The 16,484-nt window shown below is 43.6% G+C and overlaps 1 protein-coding gene across 1 annotated transcript in view; it reads right to left on the reverse strand.

Moving 5' to 3' along the window:
* Positions 1–315: 315 nt before the first annotated feature.
* Positions 316–16,484, reverse strand: part of LOC122799208 (ketosamine-3-kinase-like) — a 407,977-nt gene continuing 391,808 nt past the window's right edge. The window contains exon 6 of the mRNA XM_044068124.1: positions 316–1,201. Within this exon, the coding sequence (XP_043924059.1) occupies positions 863–1,201 (339 nt within the window). The 3' untranslated portion in view covers positions 316–862. The remainder of the gene's footprint in view (positions 1,202–16,484) is intronic.

Below are 16,484 nucleotides of genomic sequence, written 5' to 3' on the forward strand. Positions count from 1 at the left end.
CTGGGCCTGGAATGAGCCCATTTTCAGTGGAGGCCTGGGAAGAAAAGCTCCACAAAATTACATACAAAGATAAATATTAATACACTTCATGGAAAAGTTCACAAAATTACTTACAAAGAACGTATGGATTCTCATAGCAGAGGACATCTGGCACTACTATCATACTGAATGAAACTAATAAAACAATAGTGAAAAAAGTTACAATCCTAGAAAAGTAGAAGTAATAAACGGCATATGTTCACATAACACATGAATGAAAAATAAATCTACAAGGTTCATAGTATGTACTCAAATAACACTTGAATGTAGTACATCTGCTAGGCTAATTGCCATGGGGAGTTATTTTATTTTTATAATCCATTAAAATTTCAGCAAAAAAAACACAGCACAATGTAAAATGCTGATGAGACTCAACACCTAAGTGTATAACCTTCTGTTTTCACAGCTCTGCTAATTTAATGATCTTTAACTAGCAGAGATGACATTCTTAGGCCTTAGTGCTCTGAAATAAAGCAACTGCTCAGATGGTGCTGCAGAAAATGCAGTCCTTCTTCAGGACTAATTAAATGAACTACCAAATGGTAGCACACATATTTTGAATAGTGCACATATCTATGCAAGCTTAAGCAACACAGTTATACATTTTACATTCCTGATTACTGCTATTACAAGGCCTAACAAATTTGGCAGGATACAGCTAGTCACCAGAGTAGAGTTAAGAATGAGTTAAGATTAGTGAAGCAGCTGCTGCATTCTTCTTGCTTAGCAGGAATAGAGGTTCACCACTAGTGAATCTTCAGTTAATAAACATATTCAGAACACCTTTAGCACAATCCAAGTAACTTCTGTAATTGTGCTGCAGTTACTTGAGAAGGCTTCTCATCCCACTCAAAGATGAGCTCCTGTACGATGTCCCAAAGTGGTTCCAGTGGTTCAAGTAATGGAAGACCTGGTACAACTTCAACCGTTTGTCAAAGCCTGCAGCTTTGGGGATCTTACTGTGATATGCAGAGTAGAAAGAGCTGCCAAACCCTCCAAACATCCCTGCTATTGCCAGCTCAAATTCCGAATGTCCATAGAAGGAGGCTGGGTCAAATATTACTGGGCCTGAATCGCATTCTGCAACATTTCCTCCCCACAGATCCCCATGAAGAAGAGCAGGAACAATATCTATGTCATGGAAAAAGTCAGGGATTTTGATCTGCACAAAAAAAATATATAAGCATTAGATTAACAGTGTGTGTGTGTGTGTATTCTTTTAACTCTATGATATTTAGTGAATCAGTGTTAGGGCTAACCCTGACTTGTACTACTAGAACCATTTTAAAGCATTAAACTGCAAATAGCAGAATGATGGAAACTTGACCATGAAACTAAATTATCAGAACCCAACACAAACAACCAATGAACACACACACACACAAAAAAAGCACAGAAAACAGGTTTAGAAGTAAGATAAGTTGTTCCCTTTGCATCTCCACCAATTTACTTTTTTTACTCCAAGATGCAGCAACATCATAATAAAAACATTGGGAGATGACAGTCTTACCATGTCCGACCAAACTACATGTGAATGCGAACATCAACTTCAAAACACCAGTCACAGTTTCCAAACTGAATCCATGCACCGCATTCAGAATGGGTAAATAAATTCATATGCATCCCTTTTAAAGGATGTGCTACTGAATATAAACATCTGCAGCACAATGAATACTGTGTACTGCTAGCGTCAGAGTCAGCCCCAAAGGATAACAGTTATAAGTGCAAGACTATCAAGGTAAGTGTTGAAACTGTAATAGAAAAATAAATGTGTAAGAACCTGAATAAATAGCGGAGGCCTGCCTAACTGGTACTTGTAAATGTAGCTAAGTAGAATGTGGGTAAGTTGTCCAGTAATGCCATCAATATCTGACATGAATGACATCTGTAATACATACTTAGGCAGTTTACCAAATAACCTGGCTCATGTAAATGAAATATCCACTACAGAAAAACCATTCCAAAAAGTATACTGATCCATAAAATCCCACAATTGGAGCAATAAGCATGACTGAAAACAGTCTCCACCTCAAGTTCCCTAGCTACAAAGTTACCTTTCAGTGTACATTTAGCCCTCTGAAGATGCAAATGAGATGCAAACTCATTAGACTTGCTGAGTACCAAACTTTTGACTTTATGTTGCAGATATGAACATAGTGTAGCCTCTACACCATTGTTAGGTGCTAATAGCTTACAAATGTAAATGATTACTCTGAAGCAAAATACAGTAATGCACAGACACCCTTCACTTTAGTGGGTGTGCCACTCAGGATACACTTACAAAGTGTGGAACTAACTGTAGTGAGTAAAACCATAGTGCACAAGTGGGTAGCCGCTTAAAACCAAAGATGTAATTTCAGTCACCTTACAAAAAGCAAACACACTTGGCGGTACTGCACAGAGGTCAGCAACATGGATGGTAATGACTGCAGAAATTACACAGACGTTTGTGCTGCATAAGGTGTAAATATGTTGAACTAAAAAAGAGAGAATATGGGTAAAGTGAGACTGGAGTCTCTCAGTAGTTATTTTAGTGAGGAGGGGTCATAATGAGTATTTACACAAGTAATACATGTTCGCTATTGCCTTTTACATTTGCACATTGCCTACCTATGCACAAATATGCACAAATATGGTTCACTAAAGGAAAAAAGTGAAAAATTTGACTTGGTTCGCATTCCTTCATGCAAACAGGCTCAGCAGTGAGGTGGAGCCTTCAGTACTCTGGACAGTATCAAGTATGAAAAATTCACCTGCTACCTAGTTCCTAGCTTTCTCTGTGGCACCAGGTGTAATTGCAGTGAGTTCATAGTCAGAACACAGGTGAGCCAGAATTCAAATACAGCACACTGTAATTTTTTGCACAGCTTTGATTATAAAGGTAATACTACATAGCAATTGCTATGTATAGCAGGTTGACTGACAGAAAGATATTACTGCTTGCATGCACATAGTTTTGTATGGATCATATGTATTATGTGTATAACTGGCTTAGTATGACAATGAGGATTATGCAATAAAAAATGCACTTGCATATCTCTGATGGACAAAGTAGTGCACTAAAATCATCAACACACCTTCCATAACCGAAGTATAACTGTAAAACCGAAGGTATGGTGAGGTATGTAACATAACTGAAAACTCTGTCATGCAAGTCTATCCATTTCCAGTATACTGTCAGACATTAGTCCTGCATCACACCAAAGAATGCACAGGCCAGGACCTTTTAAAGTCTCACACATACATGTCTAATTGAAGTACAGCACCAGTCACTATTTAAGTTGTATATCTGTAATGACCATGGTTGACAAACACATCTTCTGTGGCAATGAGGAATAATCATCTGTGTGGAAAGCTATACATTCTCTTTTACATAAGTTTGCATCCCACATTGTACAAATTACTTTGAACACTGTGCAGGTCCCCACAAAATATGTGTCAAGTCATCTCACTTCTTCTTTCGGCTGCTCCCATTAAGGGTCACCACAGCGGATCAACTGTTTCCATTTCTTCCTGTCCTCTGCATCTTGCTTTGTCACACCAACCACCAGAATGTCCTCTCTCACCACATCTATAAACCTTATCTTAGGCCTTCCTCTTTTCCTGTTACCTGGCAGCTTCATCCTTAGCATCCTTTTCCCAATATACTCTGCATCCCTCCTCAGCACATGTCCAAACCAACGTAATCTTGCCTCTCTGGCTTTGTCTCCAAACCGTCCAACCTGGGCTGACCCTCTAATACACTTATTCCTAATCCTGTCCATCCTCGTCACACCCAGTGCAAATCTTAACATCTTCAACTCTGCCACATGAAGCTCTGACTCCTGCCTTTTTGTCAATGCCACCATCTCCAACCCATATAACATAACTGGTTTCACTACCCTCTTGTAGACCTTCTCTTTCACTCTTACTGGTACTCGTCTGTCACAAATCACTCCTGACACTCTTCTTCACCCACTCCATCCTGCCTGTACTCTCTTCTTCACCTCTCTTCCACACTCACCATTACTCTGAATTGTTGATCTCAAGCATTTAAAGTCATCCACCTTCACCATCTCTACTCCCTGCATCCTCACCATTCCTCTATCCTCCCTCTCATTCACACACACATATTCTGTCTTAGTCCTGCTGACCTTCATTCCTCTTCTCTCTAGAGCATATCTCCACCTCTCCAGGGTCTCCTCCACTTGTTCCCTATTCTCACTACAGATCACAATGTCATCTGCAATCATCATAGTCCACGGGGACTCTTGTCTGAACTCGTCTGTCAACCTGTCCATCACCAATGAAAATAAGAAAGGGCTCAGAGCTGATCCTTGATGTAATCCCACCTCCACCTTAAACGCATCCGTCACTCCCACCGCAGACCTCACCGCTGCCACACTACCCTCATGCATATCCTGTACCACTCTTACATACTTCTCTGACACTCCCGACTTCCTCATACAATACCACAACTCCTCTCTAGGCACCCTGTCTTATGCTTTCTCTAAGTCCACAATGCAACTCATTCTGACCTTCTCTGTACTTCTCCATTAACACTCTCAGAGCAAACATTGCATCTGTAGTGCTCTTTCCTGGCATGAAACCATACTGCTGATCACTAATCATCACCTCCCTTCTTAACCTAGCTTCCACTACACTTTCCCACAAATTCATGCTGTGACTGATCAATTTAATCCCTCTGTAGTTACTACAGCTCTGCACATCACCCTTATTCTTAAAAATCGGTACCAAAACACTTTTTCTCCATTCTTCAGGCATCCTATCACTTTCCAAGATTTCATTAAACAATCTAGTTAAAAACTCCACTGCCATTTCACCTAAACACCTCCATGCTTCCACAGGTATGTCATCTGGACCAACAGCCTTTCCATTCTTCATCCTCTTCATAGCTATCCTTACTTCCTCCTTGCTAATCCACTGCACTTCATGATTCACTATCCGCACATCATCCAACCTTCTCTCCCTCTCATTCTCTTCATTCATCAGCCCCTCAAAGTACTCTTTCCATCTGCTCAACATACTCTCTTCGCTTGTGAGTACATTTCTCTCATTATCTTTTATCACCCTTACCTGCTGCACATCTTTACTAGCTCGGTCCCTCTGTCTAGCCAATCGGTACAGGTCCTTTTCTCCCTCCTTAGTGTTCAACCTTTCATACAACTCTTCATACGCCTTATCCTTAGCCTTTGCCATCTCTCTCTTTGCCATGCACCTCATCTCCTTATACTCTTGTCTACTTTCTTCATCTCTCTGACAATCCCACTTCTTCTTCGCCAACCTCTTTCTTTGTATACTCTCCTGTACTTCTTCATTCCACCACCAGGTTTCCTTGTCCTCCTTCCTCTTTCCGGATGTCACACCATGCACCTTTCCAGTCATCTCTCTTACTAGCTCTACTGTAGTTACCCAGCTATTCAGTAACTCTTCACTGCTACCCAGTGCCTGTCTTAACTCGTCCTTGAACTCCACCTCACAATTACCCTTTTTCATTTTCCACCATTTGATCCTTGGTGCTGCCCTCACACTCATCCTCCTCTTCTTGATCACCAATGTCATCCTACAAACCACCATTCTATGCTGCCTAACTACACTTTCCCCTGCCACCACTTTAAAGTCATCCCACTGATTACCTTAAAGTCATGGCTTAAAAACCAAGCCATTTAGCATTTCAGTGTTGACCACTGGACAGTGTGACCAGGTATAGTAGCACGCATGCCATAGATCAAAGTCAAGAGTCACACCATCACTGCTGTTATGTACACTCCTCTCTTCTTTGTCTGGCAATGTTTCTTTTTGCTTACTATTTCACAAATCTGGTTGGCATGGTTGTGCTTGTTTGTGCACTGGTCATAAAACACGATATTACAAACTGGCAGGAAAACATTGCAACTGTTGTTGAAGGACCTTTACAGATCTGGCAGGAGATGGGAAGTATGCTGCCAAATGCAGGGCACAGAGGTGGTGTGTGAAGGGAGTCAAAAATATTTGCTGCACTCCTGGTGAGGCACAGCAGCTGTACGCTGTTGAAAAGGGACTATACAGGGTCTCAGTACAAGGCTGAGGCTTGAACAGCTTAGCCAAAGCTTTCTCTAGTGCGACTAGCATACCATGCACTAGGAAGCAGTGTAGGCACCACTACAGTGACCCAAACAGGCTCAAGCAGACACACTTGACGACTTCACTACTGGCTGGATGAGTTTAGAACTGCTGACACCCTAGTCATGTAGGTATACAGATCAAGCAACTTTAAATTATATGGAAAATACTGTAGCTAGCCACAAGTGGTATGCATAATGCTTTCATATCTCTTTTTTCATTTTCTATATTACAGCTGCATAGGAAATCTTGGCAAACAGGGAGGCACATACCGAGAGGTTGCAGTGACTCAGAGGGGCAACAGGTATGTCTGCCGCACAACTGACTCTGATTGTAATATATATACTGCGATTCCCAAGATCAGAATCATGTTCAGCGTGTATATCTTAACTGTAACAGCAAGCATGATGCTTTCTTCTGTAGCTCTTGGTAATTGTATTAGGCAAGTACAATAGTGTATTCAGATTATGTGGGTTCAATTCCCACAAGCAACCTATAGATTCACATTTAACAAGCATCATTTTTACAGTTGAAATGCATCAGTACTGGCTTTAATGCCAAGTTGTTAAGTTAATCTGCAGTAGCTTTAAAAGCATATATGGAATTTGGGCATATTTCAAGGATTACTTGTAACAATTCACAATCATTTTTGGGATTGTGAAAGCTCTACAGCTACTTTAAAAAGGAAAGCATATTCATTGCAGTAAAGCAGGAATTTGGCATTTCATGGTTATAATATTCTACTTTCTGTCTCACCCCACCCTTTATCTCTCTCTCTCCCTTTTTTGTGGGTTACCTGGAATCACACTGTTTTGATGTCATACCTTTCTGACAAGAAAGTAAATGCTTTTCAGCACAGGGAAGTAGGCCAGCTGCTGCAGCTCAGCCTGCCAACCCTCCACCAGCTGCAGGTCCTACACCCAGCACCTCTGGGACGCCACCTGGCAGTACTGCCTTTACAGCCTCTGCACTACCTGAACCATCCACATCAGGTAGCATTGCCCCAGCTGCTGGTGCAGTGGTATCCTCTGGGAGTATTGGTGGAGGTGGGGATTATGTCACCTGTCAGAAGCTGCCAGGGATGGTGCATGATGTAACAGAGACTGGCCTTGGTGCCTGCATTAGCTGCCTGGAGAGGTTGCTCATTAAAATAGAAAAGAGACTCCTATGTCAAGCAGTCTCACAGGGAATTGAGGAAGGTGAAAGTGATGATAGTTCTGAGGATGAAGACTAGATTCTCACTGATCCCATGCTTGACTGCCATGTGCCTGAGGTCAACTACCTATCCCCAATCATAGTGTCCCCCAACATTTTGTGTCCATCACTACCCCTGTGTCTGTCTTGCTTGTCCTGTTTATCTGTGCCTGCTTCATCTACCCTACCTGCATGACCCTCACATTGCTATGTCCCTTCCCCAACATTCCTCTTTTTTTGAAATCCAAAAGAAAAAAAAATGGGCACCTGTCCCACAAAGACAAATTGTCCCATGCATAGCTCTCCACTTTGTGTATGTGTCTTCCCGATGCACTTCATTTGGTCCAACTGGTTATACAACATCATTGCACTGTTGTCGCCTATCAGTGCTGTAATGGCAGTTAAAAGTCATCAAATGTTCTCTACATGTGCACATTACTATGTTGAAGTGGAGATCTATGGCTCTTTCCTAATCTCTTCTACACATTTCTTTACTGCTTCTCCTTTATTCTTCTCTCTGCTTGCCCCCACCCCCCATTTCACCACTTTCTTATCTACTCTTTTTTCACTCCTTTAATCTGGTCAAAACACAGACTCACACAGCACAAACATGACCAAAAATAGCCCATAAAAAACCTTCACTTTTTGTCCTCTGCATTTGTGTGGAGTTTGGCATCATGCACCAATGCTGAGCAATGCTGAATGGCTCTTCATGCCCTATGGCAAAACCTGGTGAGCTTTTGCCATCAGCCTCATTAGTCTAGTTATCTCCCCAAACTGCTGCTTAGACTTGCTGGGCTAGAGGAACACAGAGTAAAAGCAGAAAAAAAGGCACTACCTAGAAAGTTATTCTGACAGTTCTGTGCACTGCTGGGTGCAACAAATTGTAACTTCCTATGTGGAGAGTATGCATAAATCACTTGACTGAAATTTGTTTTTGTCAACAGCATCAAGTGTTCATTTCCAGATGCATCTCACATCATTTCTTAGTGTGATGTTACATGTCTATGGTATGTTTAATCTCCCACATCTTAACATTTCCCAGAGTTATGAGTGGTCATGGAGATATGCTGGATACTGTCAAAAAAAAGGTTTTGCACTGACATATATCCCTACAACTACGACATATTTATCCAACCTTGTTTTGCTTGTCATACGCCTGTTGTTCCTCCTACTAACCCTTCTTTACTCCTATGTCAGTCATAACATGCTGCAGAGAATGGCAGCTTAATCATTAGAACAGACCAAAAACATGCCCATAAATGTTGCATTCCACTAAAGACTTACGTTTATGTCCATCTCTCCTTCTATGCATCCCTTCACTGCCACCTCTCTTTACAATATATTAGGCTGTTGGATCTACAGGGCATCTTACGGTATCTGCATACTGAAATTACCCTGTTGATGGACAACACAAACATGTTACCTTAACTCAATAGGTGATCAGTGTTCCTGTAGTATGCAAGGTTTCAAAATCTACTGTAGGATTCCTTTTGTGTCATGTTCAGGTGATGATGTAAGAAATGTTCATGTAATATGATTTAGAAACCTTCCTTACTGTGAAGCATACTGCACACACCTTTCTTGAAATCTGGCACTACACAAATAGCATATCTTCTCTGTCATAATAATTTCAAAAAAATTACCACCCCTTGTCATTTGCTGTAAACTGTACACACAGCTAACTTGTGATTTGCAGTTAGGCCTACAAAACAGCTGCTTGTTGTACAAGTGTATTGAAGTAGGCATTAATTGATATAATTTGGCGAAGATACATACTTTAGTGCAGTAATTGACAGTCACATTTGCAGTCCTGATCACATTTACTTAGCTAAAGACACCCTGACAATTTGTTAAATGTTGTTGTTGGTCTTTCGGCTTTTTCCCGGTAAGGGGTCGCCACAGCGGAACTCTGGTTCGCTATTACATAAAATAATAATAATAATAATAATAATAAAAAAAACAAAAAAAAAACAATCATCTGGATTTGAACCCTGGCTCACCTGTTCTCTGACCAAGAGTTCACTGCTCTTATACCCTGTGCCAAAGATAAAGCTAGGCAGCAGGTGTATTTTCCACACTCAGTACTGTCCAAAGTGCTGACGGCCATGCATCACCACTGAAACTGTTTGTACGAAGGAATGCAAACCAAATTAAAGTTAAGAAGAGATCCACGTTTGCTCAGAACTTAACTTCATACCAATGGGGAATGAAAGGCCAACAGTTATTTATGTAATAAAACTTTGGCTCCAATATTTCAAAGATAGACTACATTATGCACATCATACTAGTTGCCAGCAATAAGTCCCATAACACATCTTGCAAGACTGACACATGAAGCATTAACAACAAACACATGTATTCTGTGGTTAATCACAATTAGGTCAGTTACTGTATATCCCTATTTGTGCACAGTTTGGCAATGAGTACCAGTGGACTCTGCTACTTCTCATATCTGAGTTGAATTCCTGAAATTCGAACTATGCATGCACTATCATTTTGCCATCATCCATGCAATTCTTGGCGAGCTGCTGTGTGAAGAGGTGTTTAGCATGTCTAACTCTGGTTACTGTTCTCTAATCCCTCACTACATGGAAATACATTCATAAACACAAGAGAAGGGCAACGACATGTGTGCTTCACTGAACACATACTTTCTGATATTCATGTGTGCTCTGCAACAACGCACTTGCAAATGACTTATAAGGACCTGGGCAATTGTCAAACATACTCCGGAATTACAGAGTGTAACTGCATTATTACATTTGGTATGGGTTTATAATGACACAGACATTGGTCATCCATGATCATATCCCACTGATATTGTCAATAACTTCTATTAATGCGGTCATACCTTCATCTGAATATGTAGACATATAACTCCATTGTTGCACTACTGGTGTTTCTAAAGTGCATGTTTGTGTGTTATCTACACAACATCCTGAGAAACAGGTACAGGTCTGTCTCGCTTCTGAAATATGCATTCACGACAGCTTCTTTCACTTAGGGTGCCAGGATGTATTTATGTTATCTGCAACACTAAGATGATGTCATTCTCTATAAAGTGCACTCTGACACTGTTAAAATCAGAATTTTGCAGTGGTGCACCCTTTAAATACTGTGTTCTCTAGCTTTTGTAATTAGACAGCAGGGGTTCTAATCTCTCTGCAGTCAACATGTGTGTGTGTAGTCAGACAAGCATGAGTCCAGGTCCTGCCGCTCTCACTGAACTAGCATTAAGAAGATACTTTTACACTGCTACAACAATTTCATACAGCCCTCCTAACATCCTTTCCTCAGCATACACTGATGATGTTATCCTCTATAAAGTGCACTCTGACACTAAAACAGACTTGTGTGGTGGTACTAGCATTAAGTATTGTGTTCTGCAGCTTGTGTAACAAGATAGGTAGGGGTTGTAATCTCACAATGGTCAACTTGAGAATGTGTGTGTTCATTCAGCTATCAATATGGAGACGAACCAGGATGCGGGTCCACAGCTATGTCAGACACTCCTGCCAACATCATCTTCTCAGCATACACTGATGATGGTGTCCTCTATAAAGTGGTTGCTAACACTGTTAAAGTCAAGCATCTGTGGTGGTGCTAGTCTTATACTGTATGGAATACAGCTTCTATATCTACACAGATGTTGTGCTTAAATATGACCTCAGTCAATTGCTGTGTGTGTGTGGTTGGTGGTATATTACGGTCATTGTATGATGTCTTAAATCTCTTTTCAATCAACTCCCACACAGGAGAACCTTTTACATAATCCCCTGAATCCAACATCCCCTTTTTCCCTCTAGCTACATAACAATTAGTTATGTACTTACCATAACGCTAGATGTATGTAGCCCATCTCGCCATATATTCTTCATATGTGGGTTTGGAGCCGACGGTCGGCTCTGACTCGGCCTATACACTAGCTCGAAAGTCTCTGATTGGCAGGGCTAAGATGGTATCCCACAATACCTTGCTCCACATCCCCAGATCTAGTTTGCTACTAACAAAAACAATATGTCCAATCCACACACACACATCCACAGTCAAGATAGACAAGGTCCAACAAGTTGTCTAAAGGGACTAAAGCCATGGTTATAAAGGAAATCCTCCAAATTCTCCAGGCAAGGGGGAAGGCGGGTGGGTAATGAAGAATATATGGCGAGATGGACTACATACATCTAGCGTTATGGTAAGTACATAACTAATTGATGTTATGTAGTCCTATCTCGCCATTATTCTTCATATGTGGGACAGCGTCCCTAGCACCTATATCCTGAGTGGCTCAATGGAAGATACTCCTGAGCACTGCGGAGGCAAAGGAAGACCTGCCCCTGGATACCACATCCAGTTTGTAATGGGACACAAAGGTATGGGGGGAAGCCCATGTTGCGGCTGTACATATATCATCCATGGATAGTCTAGCCTGAAAGGCCATAGATGTAGACACTGCTCTCGTAGAATGTGTTCTGACTGGAAAGGGTATGTTCTTACCTCCTGTCTGGTAAATAAAGGAGATTCAACCCGCTATCCATCTAGAAATGGTTACTTTGGACACCGCCGAACCTAAGTGATTGTCCGAGAACGAAATGAAGAGCTGATCTGATTTCCTCCATTCCTTAGTCCTGTGTAAATAAAAGCGTAGTTGCCTATGAACATCCAATGTATGAAACTGATACTCTGCCTTGTCAGAGAAATTGGGAAAGAATACTGGCAGTTCGATGGACTGATTAATATTAGACAATGACACTACTTTTGGAAGAAAGGTTGGATTCGGCCTGAGGGAGACCCTATCTTTATGGAAAATTAGATAAGGGGGCTTAGCTGACAAGGCCTGAAGCTCTGAAACCCTTTTGGCAGAAGTAATGGCTATTAGAAAGGCCGATTTCCATGTCAGAAACTTCAAATCGCAAGAAGCCGCAGGCTCGAAGGGTGGAAGAGTAAGAGCCTGCAGAACAAAATTAAGGTCCCAAGGCATAACCGGTTGAGCTACCGGGGGGCGAAGGAGGAGTGTGCCTTTCATGAAGGCTTTACACAGTCTGTGAGCCATTAAGCTGGGTTCATATGCCATGTGATAATTAGAGATAGCCGCTAGCTGAACTTTTATGGTGGCTGGGGCTGACCTTTGGTAGAATAATTGAGATAAGAATTCCAGCACAGAGTTGATGGGAGCCGTGTAGGGGTCAATATCCTTACACTGTGCCCATATGGAAAACCTTTTCCACTTACTGGAATAAATCTTCCTAGTGGCTGGTTTGTGAGAGGATGAGAGGATATGGACTACGTTTGGAGAAAAATCATGATACCTGACTACGGTTGGAAGTAGCCAGGCAGTCAGCCTGAGGGTCTCCAGGGAGGAGTGGAGCTGTCCCGACGTGTGTCAGTAGGTCTGGACAAGGGTCCAGAGTCCAAGGAGGCTCCACGGAGAAAGGGGAACCATACTGTCAAGGCCAGTATGGAGCGATTAGAATCAACCTGCTTCCCAGGGATAGTGCTTTCTGGATCACCCTCAAGATAAGGGGAAACGGAGGGAAAGCATACAGCAGAACCTAGGGTCAAATGTGCGCCAGAGCGTCCCTTGGATATCCCCCCAGTGGGGGTATCAGTGAGAAGAATGCGTGGCATTTCGCATTGAGAGGGCTGGCACACAGGTCGCAGCAAGGCTGACCCCATTTACTGAATATGCTGTCCGCCACCTGGCGGTTCAGGGACCACTCGTAGGGAAGAAGGATCGCCCTGCTTAACTTGTCTGCGATCACATTGGTTTTCCCCGGAATGTGCGTTGCTATCAAGGTCCTCTGGGAAGCTATCGCCCAGTTCCATACTCTCATAGCCTCCCTGCATAGTGGGTACGATCGGGTTCCCCCTTGTTTGTTGAGATACCACACTACCGACATGTTGTCCGAGTGTATCGCAATAGTCCCGGATGGGAGGACATGTTGTAGTGCCTGCAACACTAGGAGCACTGCCCTCATCTCCAGGACATTTATGTGCAAGTTCATCTCGTGCTCCTGCCACGTACCTTGGACCAACCTGCCAAGATAATGCCCCCCCCCACCCTATCCGGGAGGCGTCCGTGGTCACTGTGGCTACCGGGTTGGGTGAACAGAAAGGTTTTCCTACTACTAGATTGTCAGTGCACAGCCACCAACTTAGGTCCTGTCTACACTTGTCTGTGATCAAGATGGGATAGGATAGAGGCAAACTCTGAAAAGACCACTGGGCGAACAGGAGCCACTGTAATATCCGCATGTGCAGCCTCGCTAATGGAACCGTCATGATGGTGGATGCCATCGTGCCTAGTAGTTGCAGCACTAGCCTTGCCTTTACGCGTGTCAAAGGCATCGTCATTTGAACCTGCCGTTGTAATCTCGTGATCCTTTCCATAGGCAGAAATGCTCTCATCCGAATGGTATCCAACTCTGTTCCTATAAATGAGACACGCTGTGAGGATAGCAAGGCAGATTTTTTCCAGTTTATTGTGATGCCTAGCTGATGACAAATGTTGATGGTAGTGTTTCTGTTTTGACAAAGTAGATGCTTGGTGGGGGCGGTTAGGAGCCAGTCGTCCAGGTAAGGAAACACCTGGAATCCTAGACGCCTCAAGTGAGCCGTCACCACTGCCATGCATTTGGTGAACACCCTGGGGGCTGTGGTGAGACCAAAGGGCAGGGCTCGAAACTGGAAGTGCCTGGCTCCCAGCCGGAAGCATAGATGACACCGGGATGCTTTGTCCATCTTTATGTGGTAATAAGCATCCTTCAGGTCGATGGAGCACATCCATACTTCCTTTCCCAATAACGGGAGAATTGATTGCAGTGTGACCATCCGGAACTTGGACTTGCGTACATAATGATTTAGTTGGCTGAGATTCAGAATGGGTCTCAGGTCCCCCGTGCTTTTCGGCACCAAAAAGAATCTTGACTAAGTCCCTAATCCGATCTGGTCTGGGGGGACTGGTTGGATGACTACTTTTTCTAGCAGCTGAGAGACCTCTGAGGCTGCTTGACCCCTTTGACTGGGTGGTGCGTCTGGGATCCTTTTGGGGGTAGGAGGGGTGGAGCGAAATGGAATGGTGTAACCTCCGGCGATTATCCCTAAAACCCATATGTCCTGGGTTATTCTTGCCCAGGCTTACGGATAATGGGAAATCTGACCCCTGACTGGCTCCGGAGAAGCACAGCCGGGCACACCCTCAAGAGTGAGAGTATGGGGAACTGCGGAAGGAATCCCGGCCCCCCCGAGTTGTGGGGGCCCCCTCTGCCTCTGGGGTGGCGTCTTCCAGAGTATGACCCTCCCCTCCTCTGCCTCGAGGGGGGGGTCTCACCTTGTGCGGTAGGGAACGACCTCTGTGATTTTCTGAACCACATCTCCCCCCCCCCCGCTGAGCCTTGGGATAAGGTCTCGACGGTAGGGAAAAGCGGACTCCCACGGCAGACAAGTCTTACCCTCTTGTTCGCACCTGGTGAGTGTGTCTTTTACTTTGGTCCCAAACAAGGAGGAACTGTCGAAAGGGGCATCCGTAAAGGAAGACTTAAAGGCCTCCGCAAAGTGACACAGGCGTAGCCAGGCTTGCCTCCTGAGGGCCACTCCTGAACTAGCCACCCTGCTGGCTCCCTCGGTCGCATACAAAATCAATTGCATGGACGAGTTCGCAATGGAATTAAGGGTGGAAAGCTGAGCGTTGACTGCTTGAGCTACCGTCTCAGGTACATTACCCCTGAGAGTATCTCCTACCTCCTTAAGGATATCTCTTTGGAGCCGCGTGAAATGAGTCAAGTAATTCAGCGACCGCAGAGTAAAGGTCGCTGAGGAAAAGGTATGCTTCCCATACCGGTCCATCATCCTGGACTCCTTGTTCGGGGGATGGACCGTAGAGGAAGACTCTGCAACTTCCTTCTGTGTGGCGGCCGCCACCACCATAGCATCTACTGGGGTTCCCTTCGTCAAGAAATCCTTTCCCTGTGGGGCAGACAAGAATTTGTTAGGCCGTCGAGGGACAGGCTCCACGGAGTCAGGAGTCTCCCACACCCTTCGACAAATTAAGTCTAGGAGCTCATCAAAGGGTGGGGATACCCAGGAGGCGGAAGGCTATGCGCCAAAGGCCTTAAGGAATACTGAGTCCTCCTCCTCGGAGGTTTTGGAAGGCCAGCCTCCTCTTTGTTTCAAGATCTCCAGGATTTCGGAGAACGAAACATCCTCAGAGGAAGACTTGGGGGACCCCTCCGACTCCTTGCAAAAATTCTATAATATCAGAAATTTTCTCAAGAGAAGTTATTTTTAAAGAGTACTTAGCCAAGCCAAGTCGAGACCACGTCCGAGCTCTACAAGCGGCAAACGAGATCTGGGGATGTGGAGCAAGGTATTGTGGGATACCATCTTAGCCCAGCCAATCAGAGACTTTCGAGCTAGTGTATAGGCCGAGTCGGAGCCAACCGTCGACTCCGAACCCACATATGAAGAAAAATGGCGAGATAGGATTACATAACATCATCTGTTCTGCGGAACACTGAGGACGTCGTCATCTGAAAGACGCATGCGCACATCTTAAAGCACAGCCCCTTCATGACCCTCTACAAGCCATCTCCAGACCATTGGATGTGTGATGGCTAATTCTGTCATTGGATCATGCACATGTCACATATGGACAGAGTCTGTCGGTATTAAACACATACACACATCCATAACCCTACTATCTTCTAACACCAAGCTATATCGATTTGTGTTTAAATTGTTTAATAATAGCTAGGATTTTGTGTGTTTTTAGCCAGTAGCATAGTAATGTTCTTTGACCCTCTGAACATTTCACATGACAATGTTGCTGTTATCCACATGTGCTGTGTTCAGGTGTGGCTATATTGTATCCCTACCACAGTATATTCCAGTCTGTGATCTGAGCTAGGGTGTTGATGTTGACTTACTAAGGTATGTGTTCTTACACTGCTGTATATCAACATTCTACACAGTTGTTCTTGCACTGCTGTATATCAACATTCTACACAGTTGTCATACAACTATCACAGTGACAGATGCAGTATGACACGTGTGCATGTGTATATATATCCAAAAATGTTATCTTACATACAGCAATACCACATGGACACATATGCCCGGGTTCATCCACATACTGTAATACTGGTATACAG

The sequence above is a fragment of the Protopterus annectens genome, chromosome 4.part0 (assembly GCF_019279795.1).
Source record: "Protopterus annectens isolate FY-2018-M chromosome 4.part0, PAN1.0, whole genome shotgun sequence".
Lineage (NCBI taxonomy): Eukaryota > Metazoa > Chordata > Ceratodontiformes > Protopteridae > Protopterus > Protopterus annectens.